Source organism: Passer montanus, unplaced genomic scaffold (assembly GCF_014805655.1).
Source record: "Passer montanus isolate IOZ18808 unplaced genomic scaffold, ASM1480565v1 scaffold155, whole genome shotgun sequence".
Classification (NCBI taxonomy): domain Eukaryota; kingdom Metazoa; phylum Chordata; class Aves; order Passeriformes; family Passeridae; genus Passer; species Passer montanus.
The window spans coordinates 1,657-27,818 of NW_024362605.1; the positions used below are offsets into that span (position 1 = coordinate 1,657).

Here is a 26,162-nt window from a genome sequence, read left to right on the forward strand (position 1 = left end):
AATCACCAACCATTAACAGGTAATTGAAGAAGAACTCTTAACAATGAAGCTAACTTAACAGCACTGGACTAACTTGTTTTACTCTGCAACCTTAAAAAAAATAGATAACTTTTTATTCATAACACTGCCCACTTCAGCACCATGGTCTGTGACTGCACTCTGGAGGAAAAATGGGAGAGGGGACCTGTGAGATGGCAGAAGAACCAAGTCCATAGAGGTTCATGCTGACACTTTTGCAGAATAAGGGGGAAAATGGCCAACTTCCAGTTAGGGTGTCCAGGTTTTCCTGCCATAACTAGTGATGATGTACATGATATAGAATAACTTTGTCACATCCACAGAGTGCTACAACTCCACTCCCTCTCTGTAAGCAGAACAATATCACTTTGCTCGTGATGGGTATCCACTGTGTGCCAGTACTGCCTAAACTGCCCACTGGGTCTGACCGGAGCTGGGTGGGTGAAGTTCCCAAAATTTGGGAGATCCAACCCTGCTATCTGGACTGGGGGGACCTGCTGGAGACTGAAATGTTATTGTTTATGACTTAAACATTTTCATTAATAACTTTTGCCTATTATAGCAAAACTGCATTACAAAAGCTGCAAAGAAGACCACCATACCTGAATAGGCTGTCTGACTGGGGCCCTGAACTGTTCACGGATGGAAATAAGATAAAGTGAACTCAGGTCTGGGAAGAAAAGGATATATTCACACAGGGATAAAGCTTAACACCTTCTGAGTGGAGACCAAAGCCCCAGGGCTATCAGCTGCCCGGTTCCCACAGGTCCTCACACCAAAGGGTGGGAGGAAAAAGGCTTTAGGTGTGTGAAGAAAAGACGTCTGCTCTAGGCAGTTAACACCCACCCTCTACTGTGCGCAGGACCCCAAGCTGCAGGGGCCCTTCATCCCAGGAAAAGCTTATACACAGCACAAGGGGTGTCATGGCCCATCAAAGGCCCCCCCCCCCAAGGAGTCCCCAGACCCTGCACCAGAACACTGTAGATGATGCAACAAATTCAAAATATTGCAAAGGACAGTGACCCCTTGCAAGGGAGGCAGATGGGCATTTTCACCTGCCCAAAACGTGTATTAATGCACTAGATACCATGCTTTTCATCATGGTGTGGCACAGCGCGGTGATGGGGGACCCTCACTCTTCTTTCTTTTCTTTCTTTCTTTCTTTCTTTCTTTCTTTCTTTCTTTCTTTCTTTCTTTCTTTCTTTCTTTCTTTCTTTCTTTCTTTCTTTCTTTCTTTCTTTCTTTCTTTCTTTCTTTCTTTCTTTCTTTCTTTCTTTCTTTCTTTCTTTCTTTCTTTCTTTCTTTCTTTCTTTCTTTCTTTCTTTCTTTCTTTCACTTCCTTCCTTCCGCCGCTTCTTTCCTTCCGCCACTTTCTTCCTTCCCTCTTCTACTATTAAATGAAATATATCAATTTTTTGGCACCAACATCTAACCCTGTTTGGTTTTTATCACATTTTTTGGGTATATTTTGAACTTTCAAATTCTTTCAGTTTTATACACAGAGACTTCATTTTCTTTTCTCTTCTGGGTTTAAACCAGATCGTAACAAGACCCCAAAATAATGAGACATTGGGAAAGACCTGGGAGCTTAATCATTGTCACAGCAGGAAGGAAGAAGTTATAGTCTCCTGACAGAATCCAGTTCAAACTGAAAACCAGGGGAGCAATGGGAGAGGAGTGAGTGCAGCCATTGACCCAGTGGTTTACTGTCTCCACTGGTGGGTTGCACTGTCTTAGTGCAACAACCAGAGGATCCAGTCAGACAGAGGATACCAAAACCCACCAGCATGCAGGTGTTGAAGCTGCCAGTATTGAATTTGCACCACTGGGGATGGATGGATGGAACAATGAAGGAGACCACCAGGAAGGATACAATTCTGGGATGCTGGTCAAGAATCAAATTGCAAAAATTTGGTATACTTTTGGTTGGGAGTGGGCTGGAAGGTGAGGGGAGGATGAGGATGGGCAGTGTGAAGACAGCAGCAGTGGTAAAACTGAAGGAGAAAGGAGAAACCACAGGTGGAGAACTTCCAGCCCCATGTCAATAGGGCTGCAGAGGACAAAGTCCAGTGCTGGCAGTGGATGCCCAGCATGTGTTTCTCCTCTGAGGGGTCCTCACCAGAGCCCCCCAGCACAAGGAGAAGAAGAGGCTGTTACCCAATATTGAGTTCTTTCCCAGGGGCCCCCAATTCAACCAGCAGCCAGTGATGATAGAAGTCACCCCATGTTTCAGTCTGGGGGGACTCAGGGGTGAGGGAACCCTTAAATTTCAGCTGCATAAGCTGGCACTGAGCTCCCAACTCTGTGGTGAGCAATGATCCCCCCGCCAAGCATGGGAATCTTTGGCAATCCCTTAAAATCGTGATGGTAGAGCATCACTGCCCCAAACCCTCTTTAACTCACTTACTCCCCTGAATCCATCTTTTTTGGAGAGTGTTCAAAGATTTTGTGTATACTTTCAGGTAGGGGAGGTGTTTAATAGCTCCTTGCACTTGGCTTGGCTGAAATAAATGTTAATGCCCAAAAAAAGTAATGAGAATGTCTGTGCAGTCTGGGCATGGGGTTTGGGGAGCCAGAGGCAGGTTTTCTCGGGCTGGCAATAAGAGGAGGAGTTAGGCTGTGTTTTAGAGAAACAGAACTGGATTTCAAGGGGCTAGGGCTGGGTTTGGGGGACCTTCGGCGGGTTATCTTGGGCTGGAGATTTGGGGGTTGGGTATGTATCATGGGGTGCTCAGGTGGGTTTGGGAGACTAGGGGAGGTTTTGGGGGCCTTGGATGGATTTTGGGGAATTGAGGATATATCTTGGGGGGCTTGAATGGGTTTTGGGGAACAAGGGACTGTGTTTAGAGGACTAGAAATTGGTTTTGGGTGACTCTATATGGGTCAGGGAGGACTTGGATGGATTTTGGTGGACCAGGGAAAGGGGTTAGGGGGTTGAAAATGAGTTTTCAGGAGGCTGGGATCCATTCTGGGGGGACCAGGGATGTGTTGTTGGGGTTGTGGATGGATTTGAGGACAGCAGGGCTGGATTCGGGAGGGCCAGTGTTGTTTTCAGGGGGTTCCTCCACCCAGGTTGCTTCTGTTGTGACATCATGTGTTGTCATGGTGATGTTGGAACCTACAGGGTTGTGAGGCAGAGTTGGGACAGTTAGGTGTCTCCAGTCCCCTCTGGGTGCTGAGCTGGAGGATCCTGAGCTCCTGGTGAAGAGCCAACCCACCATGGTGACACTAGTGGTAGGTGCTGAGTGCTATGACATAATGGCCATGGTGGGGAAGGGGACTTTTGGACAGGTGATCCAGGGGCAGTGCAGGAGCACTGGGGAGATGGTGGCCATCAAGATCCTGAAGAACTGTGATCATGATGGCCAAATAGTGAAGAATGAACTGAGGCTGCTGCAGGCTTTGCAGGAGGGGAACACAAAGGACTCTCACATCATCCATTTCCTCGAGTCCTTCAGTGACACGGTCTGGACCTACCTGGTCTTTGAGCTGCTGCAACAAAACCTCTTTGACTTCCAAAAGCAGAACAACTTCTCACCTCTGCCAGTCCAACACATCCGTACCATCACAGCACAGGTGCTTGTGGCACTGGTCAAGCTGAAGGAGCTGTCCATCATCCATGCTGACCTTAAGCCAGAGAACATCATGCTGGTGGACCATGCACGCTATCCATTCCGCATCAAACTTGTTGACTTTGGCTCGGCTATCCTCCTCCCTGAAGTCTGCCATGTCCAGGAGCCCTACATCCAAACCCGCTTCTACCGGGCACCAGAGATATTGCTGGGGTTGCCCTTCTGCGAGAAGGTAGACATCTGGTCTTTGGGCTGCGTGATGGCCGAGCTTCACTTGGGTTGGCCACTCTACCCTGGCAATGACGAATATGACCAGGTATGCTACATCTGCTCTACCTTGGGGCTACCCCGGGGTGAGCTGCTCTGCGCTGCCCAGAAGACACAGTCCTTCTTCCAACGTGTGCCATGTTCCACTGGTACCTGGCAGCTCAAACCACCAGGGAAGGTGATAGCAAAGCCGATGGAGAGGAGGAAGCATATCTTTTCCTCACTGGATCAGTTGGCAGTGGTGAATGTCTGCCCGATGCCTGATCCTGATCAGGAGAAGCTAGCCAAGCATTGTGATCTGTACAGGATGGTGGAGCTGGTCAAGAGGATGCTCACTTGGGACTCACATGAGCGAATCACACCCAGTGCTGCCCTTCATCATCCCTTCATCTCCACGCAGGAGGTGAAGGCCAGCTTTGAGGCCACCCAGTACTACCAGCTCAGCCAGGAAGACCTGAGGGCATCCTGTAAGGATTCCAGCATAGCCGAGATCTTCCCAGGCACAGAGAAAGGTGCCTTCATCCCTGCCAGCCAGGGAGGCATCCAGAAGGCCACTGCCCAGATGGATGGGCTCAGCCTAGCTGAGCCAGCTGGGGACACCGGTGACAAGTGTCAGCAGGACATCTGTCAAGCCCCCAGTCTCGTCCACTGTGGAAGCCAGCACTGTCAGCATCACTGGTGTCCCCAGATGAAGCCCACAAAGGGTCATTTGGCTGTGCCGCAGGCTCCCAGCAAAATGAAACGGTACAGCCACTGGTATGGCAGTCCAGTCGGTGGCATCATGGAACAGAACCTGCCTGGAACATGCTACAGCTCATCCTGTGCCAAGGTACCGGGAGGGGGCTCCTGGGCATGGGCACTCTGGAATAAAGGGTGCTTGGGGTCCCTTACATACTTGGGTTTCCTGGTGCTACATGTCCCCGGGTGCCTGAGCTTCCCACAAAAAAGGAGGTAACATTCACCCTCTCCCCATGCTTTCCCCTCTGTTCCCCACCACAGAGAGCTCTGGTGATGTGGCGCAATCCCAAGCCTCCAGGGATTTGGAGAATAGGCTCCAGAGACTGGGCTGGGATGCCCCTGCAGTACTCAGCACGCTCCTCCTACCACAGAGCCAGTGGCACTCCCAGCATCACTGAGACCCCACAGCAACCCTTGCATACATTCCAGCAGTCCAGAGCTTGCAAGAGACCTTCTTCTTCCTCACCCTCAAGCACCCCAACCACCAAAACCCAGCGCCTTGCTGGAGGAGACCACAGTCAGTGCTGCCACAGAACATACTGTGCCAGATGCTACCGGCTATGTTTCTCACATTGATCCCCCAATAAATAATTTTGCCAAAAACTGAGCATTTCAATTGATTATTTGCCTGGGGAGTTTGGTACTGCCAAGACTTGGGGGGTGTCCTAGCTTCTCACCCAGGGCTGCCAGAGCACTTAGCAAAGGTCTGTCACTTTTCACAACCACAGCATGGGGGCCCCCATCCCCAGGCTCAACAACAACATGAACTCCAGAAAACTTGGGTTTTCTGTTTTTTCTCCTGTAGAGGGCATCTCACACCCGACAAAATTTATCTGTAGCTTGTTAACTGGTCAGATAGCTCAAACAGGGCAAGTTGTCTTGTATGAATTATTTTGGTGCCATGGGTTAACATAAGTCTGGCATCTCCCAACTGCCAATAAACACCTTACTGTTGAAGTGAAATTTGGCAAGATAAGCTGGATTTCTGACTGACGGACACCTCACTTCACAAACTATAAAAGCTACTTTCACAAAGCAAAAATCTGCACACTTTTCTGGAAATGTGTGTCATTTCTACCCATAACAGGGATGCCTGCTTTCCAGTTACTCCTCTGGAGGCTGAGTAAAAGAACTCTGTGTACATTATCATCATCTCAGTATTAAGTTACATTTGACTCCTAATCAGAACTATTTATTTTACTGGCTTTAATATAGGTACCTTGATATTGTGCACTGCTTTATATAATCTGCTAGTAGTTCCTTTAATTTTATACTGAGTAGTAAGTAATTCTGATTAACATCTTTCATGATCCCCTGTCTGTTTAATAATAACTCATAAATAGACCTAATGTGCTATCCTTAGAACTTGTGGGCCAGAGTAATTTCTTGAATTTAAACTGGCAAGACTTGTCTAAAGCTTCTACTCACCCTGTGACATTCCCCAAAATGGAGTGGGAAGCCAGATTCAGCACAGCCAGACCCAGTGGTTCCTCAGTGGTCTATTCCTTGGCCTTGAATGGAGCCGCAGAGGCTCTCCCAGCACTTGGCATTGCCTGCTTACAAACTGCCTGTGGCTGCTCTTGGGTGATGTTGGTGACATGGTGCGGCCAGCACCAGCTCCACTCATCCTGAGCTTCACGACCAGCACCGAGCTTGCTGGCTGCACAAAGTTCCAAGACCAGTCGGATATCCCTGCAAGGAGATTTTTGGGGAAGGACAAAACAACCCAAGAACTGCCCCAAAGCCACTGTCAGCAGCAGCTGGTGGTGACTCACCCAGAAGTGTTGACCCCAACCCAAATCCAGAGTGGAGGTGACACAGGCACTCAGGACACCCTCCACCAATATCCCCTCATAGCACCCTCAAATGCAGCAAGGGGCAAACCTCCCCTCACCACCCGTGCAACCCCTCCACAACACATGAGGCCAAGACCCCCAGAACCTCCCCAATAGGACAGAGACTCCCCCAGCACTCCTGGGATCCCCAAATGGGGTCTGGAACCCTCCGAAGCTGGGTTCTGAGTCCCTGTCCACACTTTTATTCCAGCTTCTCAGCTCCCAATCATGCCGTTGTACTTGTGCTGGTGGGAGTCAATTTTGGGAGTTCATCTCCCCGCAAACTCCCCTACCCTGTCACACATGTAGGGGTTGTCCTGCTCCTCCAGAATGGTATTCATCATCATCTTCATCCCCATCCTATGCCTGGGGGAAGTGGGGATTCCCATCTGTGCCTCTCTGTTCCCCTGCAAGGTGTCACTTTGTCCTTGTTCTTGCAGCAGGGATAGTCATCGTCCAGCTCATCCGCTTCAGGATCATGGAGAAAATTGGGTGGCTTCTTGAGGGGGTGGGGACCAGGGATAGGTGGATGGACAAACACCTCCCTCTCTCCATTGGGGGGATGGATGGATGGATGGATGGATGGATGGATGGATGGATGGATGGATGGATGGATGGATGGATGGATGGATGGATGGACAGGTAGGTAGATGAACAGCAGGATTGGCCAGCCATAGGCCATATGGACAGACAGACAGCAGAGATGGCCAGGCCAGGGGGAGAGATGGGAGGGATTATCTGGACAGATGGATAGATGAATGGCCAGATGAAATAATGTTTGGGCTGGATGGCTGGAGAGATGGACAGCAGGGATAGCCAGGATGAGGCATGGATGCACAGCTGGATGATTGGCTGAGGTGGTGTCATGCCCCAGTCTGCTTGGAGGGTTTAGGGGAAGGTTCTTTGATTTACTTTGGGCAGTGTGTGGGAGAAACAACAAAATACTCCGAAGTTCAAGGACAAACTTTTTTTTTTTTGCAAACTTTAGAACATTAAGGTACAATAAGGTTTTTAGCAAGTTTTAAAATGTATCTGTTTGGGTTATTATCTATAGTAATGGGCAGAAAATCACACAATGGAAAGCCAGTGTCCATAAAGAAGACAGAGGAGTCCTGCAACTTTATTTGAATAAAGGGAGAGAGTCCACTGGGGCACACACGCACTGGGTTTTCTCTCTTGACGTTTTGGAGGGTGCAGCCTCCTTTTATTCTAAATTCCCGGCCGCATGTTGCCCTCTTCCCTTCCCCATTGGCTGAGGTACTGGGAATGTACAGCCTTCCCAAATCACCTACCACATATTCCCCCCTTAAACATAAAATTTTGGCCCAAGTTCCGAAACTCAGACTTTTGCAGAACCATTTGCCATTTCAGCAGTCAAACAGTCTGGGTTCTTAAACAAACCTGTGGCTCAAAGTTAGTAGAGACATTAAGACTCATTTCAAAGACATTAATACCCATACCCCACACCCATGGAATTGTTTGTGAAGACATTAGCATTCACCTTTCCTATCAGCAATATAAAAGCATAAAAATTACATGAAAGAAAGTTTATAAGGAAAAAGAAAGAGAAAGAAAGGATAAGAACAGAATGCTTATATACTTATCACCCACAAGCAGGTCCAGAAACAAAACCTGGTTGTTGCAATTTAAATCAAAATTGGTCAAAGTGATGTTCACGGTCTTTATCTGTCGGGGTGGAGGAAGCCTACAAAATGCAAAGATCAATAGGTTAATATATTCCCAGGCTTGGTGGGAACACCCAGGTACCTCCCTTGGAGCAGGAGTTCTACACTGTATGATGTAACACTTCAGATGGGGCACAATTGTTTTGAGTTTTTAACCATAAACATTCCAGTCTCTCACAGGCGGATGGCTGGACAGATGGAGAGAGCAGGGATGGCCAGGCCAAAGGGAAGGACAGCGAGATGGATGAGAATAGGATAGATGGCAGAGTGGACAGATGGTTGCCTGAATGGATGGACAGACAGAAGGACAAAAGGACAGATTAATGGATGGACAGATGGCTGAGTACTGATGGACATCTGTGACAATGGATGTCCCTCAGGGGTCTGTACTGGCAGCAGTGCTATTCAATATCCTCATCAATGAAACAGACAGTGGGATCAAGTGCACCCTCAGCCCACTGGCAGATGACATCAAGCTGAGCAGGGCAGGTGACACGCCTAGAGAGCAGGGCCATCCAGAGGGACTTGGACAGGCTCAGTCAGTGGGCCAACAGGAACTTTATGAGGTTCAACAAGACCAAGTGCAGGTGCTGCACATGGGTCAGGGTAACACCCAGTATCAATACAGACTGTGGAATAAAGAGAGTGAGAGCAACCCTGCCAAAAAGGATGTACGATGCTGGTGAGAGGCTGGACATGAGCTGGTCATGTGCACTGACAGCCCAGAAACTAACTGTGTCCTGGGCTGATCCCCACAGCATGGGTAGCAGGTGAGAGGGGGTTCTGCCCCTCTTCTTCACTCAGACAGGACCTCACCTGCAGTGCTGCCTCCAGCTCTGGGTTCTCCAGCACAGGAAGGATGTGGACCTGCTGTCCAGAGGCCATGGAACTGCTCTGAGGACAGACTAAGAGCCAGGGATGTTCAGCCCAGAAAAGAGAAGGCTCTAGGGAGACCTTAGAGCCCCTTCCAGTGCCTAAATGGGCTCCAGAAGAGCTGGAGAGGGACTTGGGGCAAGCTGGTGTGACAGGAAAAGGAAGAGTGGCATCACACTGTTATCTGGCAGGGTTAGATGGGACACTGGGAAGGAATTCTTCCCTGTGAGGGTGGTGAAACACTGACATGGCTTGCCCATAGAAGCTGTGGAGCTGAGAATATACTCAAAAGCATCTCTGAACCAGCCTTGGGACTTGATGCCAATTTGCCTCACTGGCAGCCTGGAGAGCTGCCTTTCAATGAGCTCTACCAGCTGGAGATTGCCAAGGCATTACTGTGAGTTTCCCTCTTCTCCTTCAGAAACCATGTTCCACACCCAGAGACAAGCCTGTACTGGGAGGCGCTGTGTCCAGGTCAGAGAGACGCAGGTAAGACCGTGGAGGAGATATTAACTGTCACTTCTCTTGCAGGAACTGGGTTTAACAGCAGGAGGGAGCCAGGGCAAAAGGGTTCATAAGATAAAAAAAATGCATCAAACAGCAGCAAGAGAAGACGAAAATGTACAGATCACCAAACTGGGATAGTGCTTTTAGGTAACATCTGCCTGCACAATTACAGTGAAAAGCATTGGGAGGTCAGGGAGTGACTGAGAAGAGTGTCCAACAGAGAGGAGAGCCCAGGGAGACATGAGAAGACAGAGGACTTGAAAAAGATGAAAAGTGGAAACTGAGGCCACTCATAGTCTGCAGGCCCTGGAGAGACACGCTGTTGGTTGAGCAGATGATGGGGAAGAGTAACCTGGCTTGTATTGCAATTTTTACATGATTTGCAAGGGTGTTTTTTGATGTCATGTGTGCCTGAGAAGGTAAGAGGACAAGGCACAAAGAACTGGTTTATGCAGATGCAATACATGTAGCTAAATAATAAAATAATTTATCTTGGTAATTGTATAGTAAAGTATCTTTCCCTTTCTCCGAGGTTGCTGAAGAAGACTTCTACATAGGTCACCAGAACATGACTGGTGCCAAGAAAGATCCCTGCACTTGGATGTCCATCTGGACTCTGCTCCTGCTCACATCCCCTACTCCCAACACCTTTCTCATTGGACTTGGCTGCTAGAGGGCACAGCAGTTACGAGCACTGGCAATGGAGATCAGAGAGGATGCTTTCCTCATTTTGGAGTGAGCTTCACAACAGGCTTGGGAGCTGGTGCTTTATACTTTCTGTGATAAGAAATGCCTAAATGTTTGTCTTGGTTTTGCCTCAGAAAGTGATTTCTGGGACAGCTGAGAAATAGGACAGAAGGTATATGAACTGCAGCTTGTGTGAGACACTGCAGAATCATCTTCAAGGTGTTGTGGTTTTTAATCAAACTCCACTGCCCAAGTCTGCAAGGAAACCTATTTCTTCATCAAAAGAAGCAGTAAAGAGTGGAAATCCACCTGCTTAACCAAACAGCCCTGTTGACGGGGACTGTCAGTGTCCACGCTTGTAGTCACTTGGTTTCCCCATCTCTCTAGCAGAGACATCTCTCCTTGAATGTTGCATTTGGGAGAACATGAGCCACACACAGGGGAGCTGAGCCTCTGATCCAGCAGCCCTGGAGACACTGCTCCTGAGAATTCTTTTTCCCTGAGATCTCTGCATGCTCTTTCAATACAGGTGTACAAAGCATCCACCTTTCTGCATCACAGGGGAGTGTACATAAAGGAAGTCTTGAGTTAAACAAATTTTAAAAAAACCCTGTCTGTTGTTTCTTGCATGGTCAAACTCTCTATAGAACAATCAGAAGCACCACTTGGGACTGGGTTTGGTTTGATGGCTTTATTGTTTCAATCACAAATGTCAGGTAAAATGGTCAACATTCTTCTGAGATATCTGCAGCCTTTGATGGTCACTGGCAGGTTATCCTGGGAAGCTTGGTGGCCAGTACTGAACAGGTCTGTACAGAACCCATATGCACTTGAAATCATTGGCAAAGAGTGAGGCAACTGTTGCAATGTTGCAAATGTTGCTACTTTTTAGTCCTCCTCTCTTGAGGATGAATGAAGATAGTTCCCTTTCTTCATTCTTGCACCATCCTACCCTGAGCTTCTGCCATCAAGAGGCTCTTTCTCTCCCTGATGGAACAGCTGAGCAGGCTCCCATGGCCACATCCCAGCTGGTGGTGAGACTGCCCTGTTTCTCCTGGGAGATGGAATGTCTGGCTGGCTTCTATTCAAGTTCTCCCCCTCCTCAGTTTGTGTGGGCTTTCTCCACCTCCTTGAGTTCTTGAAATCTCCTTGCAGCTTCAGACCTGTCATTTTCTGGCACACTTGACATGACATGCAGAAGACTGAAGCAGCAGAAGGCTTTGGAAAATAAATCTGTTTTCCAGCCATGTCTGTCCCTTTCAGTCAGTGACTCATCTTTATACTCTCAGATGTCCATTTTGCCCCCTTTCACAAGTGGCCCTTCTCAGAAAGCAAGCATCTGGCAATTTACACAAGCCCAGTTTAGTGCCTAACAGTGAGGGAGAAGAAATGGCCTGTCAAACTGCAGGACAGACAGAACTCACCTGGACAAGCAGACATTCTCTCCTATGACAAAAAGCAAAACCCATCAGAGAAGAACAGCAAAAGGTTCAGTAACACCAGCAAGAGTAGATTCTGAACATCCTTTCACACTTGTTCCTACCTGGCACAGAGGACTAAATATGTATTTTGGCAGAGAGATGTCTTGAGCCATCATTCATCTTGTACTACTGCCCATCCCTGGCCTGCAAAAACAAGGTATCTTCAGATGAACTGCAGGGGTTTTTAAAGCAAAACCGCAGCTGGGACACACTGAAGGACACAATTCACCAATGCAAATCACTGAGTAGATTTTCACCCTCAGGAAACAGTAACACTCAAAAATTATCTTTAGAGTCATTAAGAAATGTCCTGAGAAAACCATGTCACCAATCACAGGATGAAGGTGTAAAAATAGATCACCTTTGTTCACCAAAAGCAGGCATTGCCATTTCAGCATTTCAGTGGCAAAAAAGTGCTCTGCACCAGCCCAGCTCTGTACAAGCCGAGTCAGGGCTGATCTTCACACTGGAGTCTTCTCTTGCCACAAGGGCAAGGTCCAGCTGCAGCATTGATTGTACACAGACAGCTGCACTCAGCCATTGAGTGCACACATAACAATTTCCAAATCAGGATTCTCGTCCAGGAAAGGTCTCTTTCCAAGCAGAAAAGTTGCAGTGCACTTGTTTACATACCTTGCTCATCTTTCTGCCACATAAAGCATGACTTCTGCTCAAGCACAGTCAGGACATTGAAGGATGTCCTGTAAACCTCTCAAAGGCAGTGTTCAGTTGATCAAACCTTGAAAGCAAGCACAGACCTAACTGTTGCAATCATGAAATTAGTGGAAAAGACCCAGAAGATTGAGACCAATTGCTCATCCACCACTGCCAAGGCCACCACTAAACTATGGCCCCAGGTGCCACATCTACATGGCTTTTAAACTCTTCGAGGGATGGGGACTCTACCACTATTCTGGACAGTCTGTGCCAGGGCTGGACGAGCCTTTCCACAGAGATTCTTACTGATGTCCAACCTGAACCTCCCCTGCAACAACTTGAGGCCAGTCCCTCTTGTCCTGTCCTTTGTTCCCTGAGAGCAGAGCCTGACCCTCACATGGCTGCATCTGCCTGCCCAGAGGGTTGTGGAAAGCAAGTCCTCTCAAGCCTCCTTTTCTCCAGGCTGAATCCTCCCAGCTCCCTCAGCTGCTCCGTGTGCTCCAGACCCTTCCGCAGTTCTATTCTCTTTCCTGGACATACTCCTGCCCCACAATATCTTTTTTGTAGAGAAGCACCAAGAACTGACCCCAGGACGAGAGGTGCCCTCACCACAGGTGGGTGGTCACTGCCCTGGTTCCACTGGCCACACTGTGGCTGGTACAGTGGCTGTGCCATTGGCCTCCTTGCCTGTCTGGGCACAACTGGGCTCCTGTTCAGCCGACGTGTGCCCAGGGGGGCAGGGAGATGAACGGGCAGACCTTCCCAGCCGAGCAGCGCTCTACTCTGGGGAGTCCGAGCTGCCCCTGCAGGATGGAGCCCCGGACGCCACCCGGACACCACGGTCTGGACACACCACACGCATCCCGGACAACCTTACCCCCACCTCCCGCCCGGCCCTGTCTCGCCTTTCGTCGCCGTTTCCACTTCCGCCGCCATTTCCGCTTCCGGCAGTGGTAACCGCGATGTCGGCGCTGGCAGCGAATCCCAACAACCCCGTGGTTTTCTTCGATGTAACCATCGGCGGGCAGGTAGGGGTGCTCCAGGACGGGGAGCGGCGGCGCCCGGGGAGGGACTGCGGGGATAACTGGAGATGTCGGAGTGTTGTGGGGATGAGAGAGCACGGGCGGTGCCGGGGGTTCAGCGTGGGGCTTGCGGGGCCGCACTGGAAGCGCTGGGAGGGGCGGTGCCAGGAGACGGATGGCGCGTCTGTCGAGTCACTGGGCCCGACGGGAAGGGCTCGCAGGGCAAAGGAGGAGGACTACGTCAGGAGGGGCCTGGAGGGATGGGGGCGAATGAGGTGGCCGGATTTGTGGGAGTGCCCGGGGTCGGGCGGTAGGCGTCTGTGTGTGAGGGTCCTGGAAAACTCACCTGGCCCCCCTCTCCTCAGGAGGTCGGCCGCATGAAGATCGAGCTGTTTGCAGATGTTGTACCCAAAACAGCAGAGAACTTCAGGTAACGAGCAGCTACCGATCCTGCAGCTCAGCCTGGACTGGATCTGCAAAGGCTTCCTGGTGCAAGAATGGCAAACTGATTTGCTGACACCCACCCCGAACTGCTTCACCTGCTTTCTTTTTCTGTTCTCAGAGATGCTGTGTGGCGTCCTGATCTCTCAGGGGACCCTGTGGGGCTGGAAGGGCTCCTCCTCTGCTTCCTCTGTGAAGCCTCCTGATTTGCTCCATGCATTTAGAGCAGGCAGTGCCTTGTGCCATGGTGGAGGTCTCCTGGCCACCCACCTCTCCTGCCATCAACTGAGGGATTCACCATGTGAAATCCCACTTCCATTGGAGGGATGGACATACCCTGGTCTCTGTCAAACACAGTGCCTGCCCTACATTCATGGTCTCTTACAACCTTGGTGTTAACTCTGACCTCCTCACTACAAAAAGCATAGAGTATGTTTTGAAATGGCAGGGGGAAGGAGTTACCATTTCCTGTTCCTGTTTCTCTGGGAACATCTCTGACACAATAAGGAAAATCCTGTGCACCAGTTGGTGCAGCCCTCAGAGTTCACATGCACCTAATACTCCGCTCTCTTTTTGTTTGCCAGGCAGTTTTGTACAGGTGAATTCAGGTAAGTGGATTATAATGTCCTTTAAGTGTCCCACTGGAGAAACAGGGCTGGCTGAGGTAGAAAGGGTTTGTCTTGAACTTTTTCATGTTGTACTAGTACAAAATGGAAGAGAAATCTGCTCTGAGGAAATTGTGGGGGGCTTGGAAACTCACAGAGATGGCAGATGGCAGATTTCTCTTTCTGATACGACATTTTTTGTGCCCAGGTGGCTCTAAAAAACCCCATCTGCAAAGCCCACCTGCTCATGCTGCACATTGCAGTGGGATCCTGTGTAGGTGATGGTGGGGGTGTTGCAGAGAACAGTCATTTCATGTGCAGAGCCCACTTGAGGCTTTTTTTTGCCTCCAACAGCAGCAGCTGAGAGGCTGTGGCATTTGGTTGTATTTCAAGGCAGCTGCTAATGTATACGGCAACCCTTTGGGACTCTGAATTGCTGGGACGATTTTGTGTTGGGATATCCAGTAGGTTGCAATAATTCTCCTTTTCACTTCCCTACAGGAAAGATGGTGTCCCTATAGGTTATAAAGGAAGCACTTTCCACAGGTAAATCATCTACTGTTGTTTTGACACTAAATAGCAGCCTGAGCCATGTGGGGTTTTGTGACCTGTGACCTTGAGCTGTTAGTGGTGTTGGAGACATTTGCAGATCATAGTAAAGAAGTTCTGTGGCTTTGGGGGACCTGGGGATGCTGTCCTCCCCACTGGGAGGAATCCCCTGTTTCTGGTGTGCCACGTCAGATACTGCATCTATGACGTAATCAGTATCCCTGTTCAAAAGCAATGAGTCCTAAATGACTTCATATCAACCATTAATTAATATTTGTTGTCGATTTTAGGCTGCAGCATTCACAGACTATTAGCTTCTGTTGCACAGCAAGGCAGAACCCCTTTTCATCTTACACTGAGCTTTTTGAGGCTTTTGGCCACTGAGAATTAAGTGTTGTTTTACTTCTTTAGGGTAATAAAGGATTTCATGATCCAAGGAGGTGACTTCGTAAATGTATGTACTCCTGTACTCTTTTTGTCCTTTTCCTGTGTGGTATAACATGCTACTGGGCTCTCTTTCTTTTTTGAGGTATCCAGTAGTAACTGGAGGTACCCTCATAGCATTGCTGCCATCCTACTGCAACGGACATTAAACCGCCTGAAAACAAATCTGGAGCCTTGGGTGAACACGCACTTTTCCCAAAATATTTTCTCTCTGCAATAGCCTGCCAAAACCCTGGAAGCTTTCAAAACTTGAAAAATTTTGTTTGCCCTGTTTTCCTTCCCCCTTCTGTTGTCCTTCTCCAGGCAAAAACCTCTGTGAATTTCAATTCACATTGTAGATAGACCCTAAGTACAGAACCTAGTGCATAATGTAAGACCTCATTTAAATCAAAACTAGCCTTTTGTTACTAAATTTTCTCAAAGTAGAAAAGTCTTTGCACCCACAATGGTGGTCGTGCTCTGACATGGGGATAAGCAGAATGTATGAGTAAGGCTGAAGGGCCACAGGATCTCTTCGCTGTTCTAGGATTCAGTAAAATTATTTTATTTTTGGAAGTGTTTCAAAATATGAGGGAAGCAATAAAGATTTTTTAAATATAAAACTTGGTTGTATGAAAGTCTCTGAGAGAAATGACCACACAGCAAGCAGTCCAGCAACACCAGATTCTGTGGTAGTTGCTAATTGTGACACTGCTCAGATGTCCCAGTGCATGTATTACTTCGACTGCATCTCAACAAGCTTTACACATTGCTCCAGTATTTGAAATTTATTTGTTATATTTATTACAGAGCCACCTGGAGAGCAAGCACAGTCACACTGACCCCTGAGACAGGGTTGCAAGTTTCTTTCTCAGAGCCAAAAGTTTAAGTAAATTACAGAGAGAAGGAGGGAAACAAATAAGGGCTGGGCAAGTAGAGCAAAATGGCTTAGTAGAAAGTACAACATAAACAGAAAATCTTTATTTTAGAATCTGTCCTTGTAGAACAGAGAGATTGCTTTCCTATTTCCGATAAAGTCACAGAAAATAAGGTGAAATACATAAAACCACTGTAAGCCAACTTTTTCCATGCAACCACTTCTGCTTTCTTTGTCACACTATCCCATACTTCTGTGTCTCTTCCCTTTTCCCTTCCAAGTCCTGATGGGTCTGTACCAAGCAATCAGTTGCCTCCACTTCACTCTGGGAGGCTTGGACTTAAACTTACCATCTGCATGGGCTTCTGCCAACATATGAATGGTGAGCAGTGAACTGTGTGGTTAGAAACTGGTTGCTGTTCGTGTTCGGAAATTAAACACTGAATGTGTTCCCTGCTGGTGTATGTAAATGGCAATACATAATCCATTTTGCCCTTTCCTCTTGTTTGGAGATTTTAAATTAATTTTTAAATTGAATTGTTCTGTAGCAGTTGGTACAGAACAAATGCTGTCACTGACTGGGTATTTCTGTCATGCAGGGAGATGGCACTGGAGTAGCCAGTATATATAGAGGTCCTTTTGCAGATGAAAACTTCAAGCTGAAACACTCTGCTCCTGGGCTGCTTTCTATGGTGAGTATAAAATAATGAAATTACAGACTAAAAAGCTTCTAGAACTTTCTCTGTGCCCTTTTCCTAAGTGTATATAATTTTTGCTTGGCAACAGAATCTCTGCCATTGGGTACAAGGTCTGCTTTGCAGCTACTAGTCAAGCAGCTACTTTTGGGTTAATATGTTGAGTAAAACAATAGTCCTGATTCTGCAGCATCCTTTCTTTGCTGCCTGTTGGAGTGCTGGGGCAGCCTTAGCTTCCTTGCTTTCAGAAGAGCTTAATTCTTAAGAGTTTTCATACAGTGGTGAGTTGGTGGTGTTTTCTTCTTTCCTGATACTGTTGTCAAACACTGACCTTGGCAAGGATGAAACTGAGAGATTTGGGAGTTCCAAAGCCACAGCAATGTTACCATGGTATCTTTTAAAACAGACCTTCCTATTCAACATAGTAGGAGAAACTGCAACCATTGCACATTGTCTGGTAGGAACAATACTCTGACTTTTGGAATAGAAAGCAAATGGAGCCAGTGTTCCTATCCACAACTACTTCTTCCCCAGCTCTTTCAGCTGCTCTGCCCTTAAAACCACTTGTTTAGGACATTTAATAATTTGGGTTAGTTATTCGTCCATGTTGAAAACATGGCCCAAAAAGAGGTGTCATGGCACAGCTAAGCAGCTAGTGTACTGTGGTGTGAGAGAAGAGATTCACTCCAGTACTGCCAGCTTTGTGTTCAAGTGACATGGCTCTGAAGTCGTTATACTGGGTCAAACCTTGGATCCCAGGAACCATGGATCCCAGCTGGATCCTTTTGAAGCTGGCTGGCATTAACTAGAAAGCCAAAATGACCCTGTCCTTTGCAGTCCTGCAGCTGCAAAACTTGACCAGTTCACTCATCAGGACAGAAACTTGCTTTAGTAGCTCCTGGTTATCCATATCACAAGTGGCATTCAGTGTTGCAGAGATGTTTTCTTAACACAGTGCAAATGCTCTGGGTTTTGTACTTGGGTGTGAATAAAATTTCCCATCTGCATCCCATTGTTCCTGTGAGTCCTGTGCCAGTACAGTTGTTACTTTTCTTATCATGATAATTAATTTTTTTTTTAATTTTTATTCTGAGGAAACCTCCCAAAAACCAGAAATCAGCTGGATTTTTTTCTTGCCCTGGTTTCTGGTGTTCAGTTTTCCTTGGGGTAATGCTGCAGCCAATAAATACTTCTCACCAAAACATTCAGCCTTTTTCCAGGAGTGTGCTCTAAAGTCTGGACTTCGGCGCAGTCTTGTATTGAACACGCCTTTGTAGAAGTGTAATAAATATTTGGTGACATGGCTCTTGCACATTCTAGTGTGACCAGAGGTGGTGACATACTACATCCCAGCACAGTGTGCTCTCCTGCAGATATGTATTTTCTTTCCTTTGGTTTGTCTAGCAATAAGCTAAAAATAATAGATACTTGAACAACACCTCTTCTTTATGTGTCTGCCTTCAGTTTTGGTCAGTCTGAAATAGTATACTTGTTGTATTTTGCTATTCTCAAACCCTAGGCAAACAGTGGTCCGAGTACCAACGGCTGCCAGTTCTTCATTACGTGCTCCAAGTGTGACTGGTTGGATGGGAAACATGTTGTGTTCGGTGAGTACCTACAGTAAAAGTCCTGGAGTGGCAGCTCACAGACATCCCTGCAGGGAAGCTGTTAAAATAAATAGTGAGAATCAGAATCTTCTGAACTGGGAGGAACCCAGAGGGATCATCAAAACCAACTCCTGACCCTGCACAGGTCACCCCAAAAATCCCACTCTGTGCCTGAGAACACTGTCAAAATTCTCCTGGAGCTCTGGCAGCCTTGGGGCTGTGATCATTCCCTGGGGTGCCTGTTCAGTGCCCAACCACCTCTGGGAATGGACTGCTCATTTTTCCCTCCTTGCTTGTGCTATCTGAGGGATCTATACAACCTAATACTGTGATGGATCACTGTTGGAATGAATAACTTTTTCACAGGTTAGCTTTAATCCAGATCAGTGTTCAGTGTACTGTATTTGTACACAAATCCTTGTGCCAGTGCAGAGGGCACAGATGAGTGGAAGAGTTCCTTTCTTCTCCACTATCAGAGAGGGCTGAGCTTTCACCACAGTTTTGGACAGTAATTCTGTGAAACCATATCTGCTAACTTGTATTTACTGCTGGTTGAACTGTAGGAGTTCCAGGCCAATTTTAAGCTGGTGGTCTCAACCCCCAAATATCTACACACACTACCCCTGTGATGGGAAGAGGCACTTAATCTGTGCTGAATGTGGCAAATGTTTGAAGAGGGATTGTTTCCTTTATGAGTTCAGAGATCAATAACAAACCCTGAAGTGCCCAATAGCTACACACTGCTCAGGGCTTTTCAGGAAGGACAGAAATGCATGTACCTGTGATGAGTGGAGGGGAACAAAGGTAAAAACCAGGCATATTGAAGTAGATACATTTTCTCATTCTAGGTAAAATTGTCGATGGGCTGTTGGTCATGAGAAAAATTGAAGTAAGTCTGAATATTGCTACTTCCTTGTGAATGTCTACATTGGAAAGTTACATACATGATTAAGTAGAGTTGTCCTGCTGTCTGTTTACAGGATACCAGTGAATACCAGTGTTGATAACTGGCATTATTGGTTGCCATCATTATAATGTAGCAGGAAATCTGTTGAAGCATAGGCTGTCATATGAGTTGGCTTTGGAAATGCTAGGATCTTGTGACTGTGATAGTCTTTGAGTGGGGATTGCGCTCTTAGCTTTATTTGCTTTGCATTTGTTCAGAAGCTGAATTAAAAAGTTGCTCCATCAGCAGCTCAGACAAGAGCGTAAAGCATCTCACTTCTTTGGATTATTCAGTGGATGCAAAATCATCAGTTCTGCTGAACTATGATCAGCATGTTTAATAAGGAAAAATTAAGCTAATCTCTTGATGGGCTTCCAGGAGCTGAAGATAAATACAGTCCAGGTGATGATTGCTGCCAACATCAGACCTGGGTGTCATGGAAGGGTAATGAGTAGATTTAACAAATAGCAGCAAGTTCTCTGAGACAGCCAGCATTGACTCCATGACACATGTGGGATAATGTGGATAAGGGTCTCTAATCTAGAAAGCAGGGCAAAACACAGAGCTGTTGGGCTTTGAGAAAAGGTCACATGGAAGGAGTAGTACCGCATGGTATAATCTGCTAGAGCATTATGGTGAGCCTGCTTTGGGTATCAGTACAGTGAGACCAAAGTAAAGAAACAGAGATTCAGAGAACAGCTGAGTCCAGCACATCAGGAGGTTCAGAATGAGGGTTTCTTTGCCACTGTTTCATTCCTTTCTGTGTGAGCACAGGTTTGTTTTGCTTGTGGCAGCTGCTTTTAGTATCAAAGCCAGAGCAGCCTCAAGTATCTCCATGAGGAGCTCTCCAGTTTTTACTCTATTCCTTCCCTCCAATTCAAAGGACCAGCCTCCTGTCTCTGTCCCAAACCTCTGCTTACAAAGGGAATATTCACCAGCTTATGGTCGGGCCTGTTGCCAAATATGTAATGGTGCTTTTCTGCTCCTCAGAGCTGTGTCTGGAATTCCCTGTTCCTCATGTTACAGAGATCTCTTAGCCAATCTTCCGGTATCTGTCACTGCCTGGGTTTGCTGTGCTTTTGTAAGTTTTAGTGTTCTGTATTTGTTTGTCCCCAGAACGTGCCAACAGGTCCCAATAACAAACCCAAGTTGCCAGTTGTGATCTCTCAGTGTGGGGAAATGTGAAGCAATGAAAAAGCAATGTGGTAAGTCTCAGTCTTCACAGGCACAGTGCCATGAACTCTGGGTTGCTCTGCTTCTTATTTTTCTTTTGATTTATTTTCACGTTTCTTTGAACCTGCTGAGAGCTGTGTCAGCTTGTTGAAACACCAGAAAGTGCTTCTCTAACAGCATTTGTTTTTTGTCAGCTGAAGTCCCAGAACTGGCTTCCCTCCAAGCTGCACAAACACCAGAGGCAGCACAGCAAGGATAAGATTTTGCAGCTGTAGTCGAGGAGAAGATGGGTTTATGGGAGCTTTTTCTTGGATTGGTTTAGGCTGCCTTGAAGCCTTGATTGTAGAAAGTGGATGAAAGGGAATTACAGCAGTAATCCCTCTGGCAATACCCAGGCAGTCTAGCTGGTGCAAAGCCTCCCTTTGACCTGCAGATTGGAGGACTTTCCAACAGCTACAAAAAGCAGACTATCCATGGGTGGGACAGGCAGGGATCAAGAAAAGGAGAACAGAAAGGGAGGACTTGAGCCTCCTTCCTTAGTATAGCTGTAGGACCAACATACTGAAGGACCAAGGAATTACCATTTTGCATAGTCTTACTTTGACTTGAAAAAAGTACCACTGTCTTTATCTGAAAAGAGATGTTTCCACTATTTACTGTTACTCAGGCTTCATTTTGTTTAAACCAATAGTCTCAGGCTAACATACAGTATATATTCTGTTTCCATTTGTCTGCTCAATTTACTGAAAACTACAGGTATTTAAACAAATCTGTCTAGATTTCAGTGTGTTGGGTTGCAGCTTGTCAAAATCTGCCTTTTGGTTGCTGATTTTTTACAAATTTCAGGAGGCAGATTGGACAAAAGCACATACAATTTTTGACCTTCCATTAAATGATATCCAGAGGAAACTGGAATTGCCCACTATGTTCCTTCTTCTGTAATAAAGTTTTAGAGACCTGCAGCACTTTAGACTCTTGGGAGCTCTTGCTGTTTGATGAAGTGACAACAGGGAATGTAATCATTCTTCCATTCCCCTGGTACTTCTGGTGGCATTTAGTCTTTTGAAAAAAAGCCTGCTAGCAAGGCTGTCCATTTTCTTGCAGAGCTGTGCTGATGGGTTGGGTCCCCTTTAGGGTTGAACTCAGGCCCAGACTTTATTATCATTTTAGTTTGGAGTACTGGATCTCTGGCCAATGCCCAGCTTGAGCCTGGAAGCTTTTCATTCTAAGCGCAAGGCTTACTTATTTCCCAGACAGGTCTTAGGAACAGCCTTGCTGCACTCTCATGTCTCTCATCTGACTGGGTACAAGAACAGCTTTTGCTGTGCCTGATGTCAGACAGCCACATCAGCTACTTGTCAAGATCCTTGAAAATCAGCTGGGAGAAACAGACACTGTTGCTTTTAACTTCAGAAGTAGATGCAGTTGCCTGGCAGGCAGACTCGGGAGGACTCCTGAGTTCTCTGGGTGATGAAAGCTGGTGTGTGTAGCAACAGGCATGCACTTAAAATCGCTGTGTGGCCAACAATGTCACTGCACAGCCTGGCTGTTGTAGGATCTGTTGGGAATGGCTGTCCAGCATTTAGACTTACCTGTTTCTTCTTCCTTTCAGTGTTCCTTTACTGGTGATTAGACCTGTGCTGGCTCTATGCAATTCGAATTCCAGCCAGCTTATCTACTGCCCCAGACTTCTCCACAGGCCAGATCCATCCTCTTGAGGTTCTCCTGAAATTATTTAATAATGGGCATCTTTTTTTTTTCTTTTCTTTTTTTTTCATTTTGAAATGTAAATAAAGAATTTTGTAAACATGTGCAGTGCACATCAATTAACATTAGTGGGAATGGAGTCTTCTCCAGGTGAGAAGGGCTGTAACATCTTCAGCAGCATGCATTATCCCTCACTGGTTCAGTCAGGAACATTTACTGCATTGTATTGAGAGAAAGAAGGGGTGAAAGGAGCTTGGCAGAGCTGTGCTGCACCATCTCTTTCACTCAGGAGGTAACTACAGCTGCCTGGCTGGCAGAAAGGTTCTTGGCGTCTTGGGAATCTCCAGAACCTTTGTGTGTACAGCCTTTCTGAGGCATGAAGAATTGGTATAGCACAGATTCAATCACCATGAGTGCTGCACTCTGAGGAGAGTTCTGATGTAAACAGGTGTCTTTCAGCCTTCTCCTAGCACATGGTAGCACCAGACCATTGAGCTGTTATGTGCCACCTGTGTTGGAGGAGGGATTCACCTGGGTACTCACAAGGGTGTTGGAGCAGGCTTGTCATATGGGAAAAACAGAATAGTGATGCTATAGGAATGAAATTGGGGCTGCTTCTCCTGTGTAGCGAGGAGAGTGCAGCTGAGGCTGCCTTCTCCCAGAACAGGGCTGAGAGCTCACCCTCTCCTGGCAGGGGACAAGCCAGAACCCTGCACAGGCCTGGGTTCCAGCAGGAGCTTCTCATCCAGCTGTTTAAAGGTAAAGCACTTGATGAAAGTTAGGACAGAGTCTGTTCTGTCATATGCAGGTGCTTCATCCCATGCAGAGAGATCTCATCCATGCCTGGGTAGTGGGTGTAGGGTGCACTCTGGGCCTGAGCTTGGCCTTGCCCAGCACTGACATGCTGGAGAAAGCTCCCACAGGCTTGGCTGTGCTCTTTTCTCTCATGGCTCTTTGAAATCCTGGCAGCAGGCTCTGGCTGTCAGGATTCCTGTGTCCTCATTCGTAGCATTGCGCAGCAGCTGAGAACACTCACTTCTCTCCAGCCTGAGGCATGTCACTTTGTACCTGCAGTACATCAGGTGATAAAAGAAGCACAGACACCCCAGTCTTTTCTTCCCCAGCCCCACACATGCTTTGCAGAGGGCTCTCCTGTGAGAGGAGGGTTGAAGATAACAGGCTTGCTCAGGTGCCTCAGGGAGCTATGCCTGGCAGTGCTGTGCTGAGGTTTGCACTTCTGGCTACTGGTACCCAAATTCACCATATTTTCACCAGGGAAACCAGTTTATTTCTGGTCCAGGCTTAGCAGCACTTTTTCAGCCTAACGTATTTATACCATTGCCATCAGCTGGCCTCACTTCCTGCATACAGGGGTCACAGAGCTTCCCCAGATAAATTAAGAGTGGCAAATCCATTACTATATCTTTGTTGTTACAGCGGCTAATTACATCCCATTATATTTCTCTTCAACATGGAGTGTGCAGGATTCCAGCTTTCCAGCTTCTGTGCCATGTTCCTTACCTGCTGGCTGAAAGTCTTCTCAAAACCCGCATTTTTTGTTTGAATTCCCCCGTGATCATGTCACCCTTGTGTTGCCTGTAGCAAATCCTGAAATGTCCTGTACAGGAGATGATGGCCCTCCTCTCAGCTCCAGCATCTTCCTCCAGCTGCAGATGCTGCAGCTGGAGATGGTGTTTCTGGTGGCCTGTGCATTTCCCTGAGGGTCTGAGTTGCCTCTGGATCCCACAGTGTTACCCCCCCAAAGACATTGTTGGGGCCCACAGTTTAGGCTGTAGGTGCATGGCCTGACCTCCCCACAGATTTCCTCCCTGAAGTGTTCTCTGTCATGGGTCGCTGCCTGGTGTATTCCCTAATTCCAATTCTATAGTAAGATTATTTTTCAGGTGACTCACTGTAATGGTTTTGGTTTGATAATTTAAGATTTCTTAAATGTTGAGATTTTTTTAATTAACGTGTTGATGAATGTGATGGGATTTAGTGTTGGCTAATTATTTATGTATTTATTTCTTGTTGTGAGATAGGAAGATAGGATTAGGAGAAGGGTAAAGTAGGCTTAAAATTTTAAAAGGGTACAAGGAAAATTTTATTTACAGTAATTAAAAGAAAAAAAGTAGTAAGAATTAAAACAAACTAGAATATTTTTCTAACTTTTTTTTACTGATAATGTAAAGAAATAAAATTTAAAATTTTTCGTTAGTTAATTACTTTTTAAATAGGTTGTTTGTTTGGGTTTTTCTTCTTATACAGAACTATGTCAGTCACTAAGCAGCATCAATTTTGACATCGTTGTGGCTTCTTTATCCAGGTCATCATCCTGGTGCAGATCCTTGTGGGATTGTGTTATTGTTTTCAAGCCCTTCCTTTCATTAACTGATTGGAAGATCAGGTGGAAGAGTTCCCAAGAGAGCAGGATGAGACCAGTGTTCCTAATGGGTTGATGTGGTGGGTTGAGCTTGGACTCATTGGAGTCCCTCACCTGGCCAGCGTGGAATGTGGGGAACTGGGATGGCGAACTGGACAGTGATTTGTGTGCAGTGCTGAAAGGGCTGATCCCAAGGGGATACCTGCTGGTTGCAAAAATGGTGGAGTGGTGGGTCATCTCCCAGAGACCTTCTGAGTGGTTGCTGATGACTTTTCCCTCCTCTCATGTTAGACAAATGACAAATCAGGGCTAGGAACCTGTCACCACCAACCACATTCTTCAGTTGCCTAAGGAAAATTTTATTGTTGGACAAGGCTTTTCCTCTGGACCTTCCCTCTGGGTAATCCAGCAAGAGATGTTGGGTATCTCCAGGCAGCTGTAAGGTGAACACATAGGGGTAAGGAGGCAAAGAGGACCTGAGAGGCAGTGGTTGGAGAAAGGCTCCAACAGGGTAAAGGACCCAGCAGTAATGCTTTCCCGACAGCCCGGGTGGGTAGAAGGGCTCAGGGTGAGGATGCTTAGGGAAAAGCTGATTCGCTGCGGGTCAGGTCAGTGCTGTAATTGCACGTCCGTGCGTGGACCGGGGAGCTCTGACACGGCTCCAAATCCGTCATTTTTCGCTGGAATGTAACGTTCCCAGGCCCTTCCTGGCAATCACTGACGGGAGTGGGCGCCCCCGGAGCGCTAGGAGCGGAGCCGCCCGCAGGCTCGCTCTGCCCTGGGTCTTTCCAGCGAGCGGAAGCGGGGTCGGGGGCGGCATGCGACAGAAGCGGCCGCCACATGGTCGCGCGCACTTCCCCGATCGTGCCCGTTGGGGGCGGGAGCGGCGGCCGGAACGGCCAATCAGGGGCGGGGGCGGGGACCCCAGGTCGGCCGGTAAGAAAAGCTAGCTTGGCAGCCACGGGCGAAGCAACCAATGGGCGCGCGCTCTTGAGGAAAGGCAGGTGTCGCCGCCAATAGGTTTCCGGTGGGGGGCGGTGGTAGGTTGGGGAAAGGCCAATGAGGTCGCTCTCCGTTTAACGGGCGGGCCGGGTGGCGAATTGCGGCGCGTGCGGGCGGGGCGCGCGGGGTGGCTAGCCGGTGCGCGCCGCCATTGTGGCCAGTTCGATCGGTATCGGGAGCGGAGAGCGGAGCTCAGCGAGCCCGGAGCAGGGAGCAGCCCCCCCCCCCCCCCCCCCCCCCCCGGGGCCCCCCCCCAGCCCCAGGGCTTGGGGCACTGTCAGCACCTGCTGCTCCAGCCACTGCTCCTGCTGGCCCTGACAGCAACACCCAAACTGGGGCTGATCCCGAGGGAGCAGCAGCAGGGCCTGGATCTGATCCCTGACTCTGGGACACGGCTGGACAAATGGCTCCA

At 47.7% G+C, this 26,162-nt stretch overlaps 2 protein-coding genes across 2 annotated transcripts; both read left to right on the forward strand.

Annotated features, from left to right (window-relative positions):
• The first annotated feature begins 3,237 nt into the window (after window positions 1-3,237).
• Window positions 3,238-13,097, forward strand: HIPK4 (homeodomain interacting protein kinase 4). The gene is given in 2 exon segments (XM_039702319.1): window positions 3,238-4,297; window positions 10,605-13,097. Coding segments are annotated over 2 exon segments (1,230 nt in total). The 3' UTR covers window positions 10,775-13,097.
• Window positions 13,098-13,236: 139 nt separating this feature from the next.
• PPIH (peptidylprolyl isomerase H) lies at window positions 13,237-22,467 on the forward strand. The gene is made up of 10 exons (XM_039702350.1): window positions 13,237-13,348; window positions 13,708-13,772; window positions 14,368-14,391; window positions 14,890-14,934; window positions 15,349-15,391; window positions 16,837-16,929; window positions 18,452-18,539; window positions 19,388-19,428; window positions 20,602-20,690; window positions 22,271-22,467. The coding sequence occupies exons 1-9, from the start codon at window positions 13,283-13,285 to the stop codon at window positions 20,668-20,670; spliced, it is 534 nt and encodes a 177-aa protein (XP_039558284.1). The 5' UTR covers window positions 13,237-13,282; the 3' UTR covers window positions 20,671-20,690; window positions 22,271-22,467.
• The last annotated feature ends 3,695 nt before the right edge of the window (window positions 22,468-26,162 follow it).

What these genes read in the sequence shown, in the direction of transcription:
- PPIH (XM_039702350.1), top strand. Translation starts at nt 13,283, where the DNA reads ATGTCGGCGCTGGCAGCGAATCCCAACAACCCCGTGGTTTTCTTCGAT. An exon ending in TTTTGTACAGGTGAATTCAG is followed by an intron (nt 14,392 to 14,889) that starts GTAAGTGGATTA and finishes ACTTCCCTACAG; the next exon opens with GAAAGATGGTGTCCCTATAG. An exon ending in TGGTCATGAGAAAAATTGAA is followed by an intron (nt 19,429 to 20,601) that starts GTAAGTCTGAAT and finishes GTTTGTCCCCAG; the next exon opens with AACGTGCCAACAGGTCCCAA.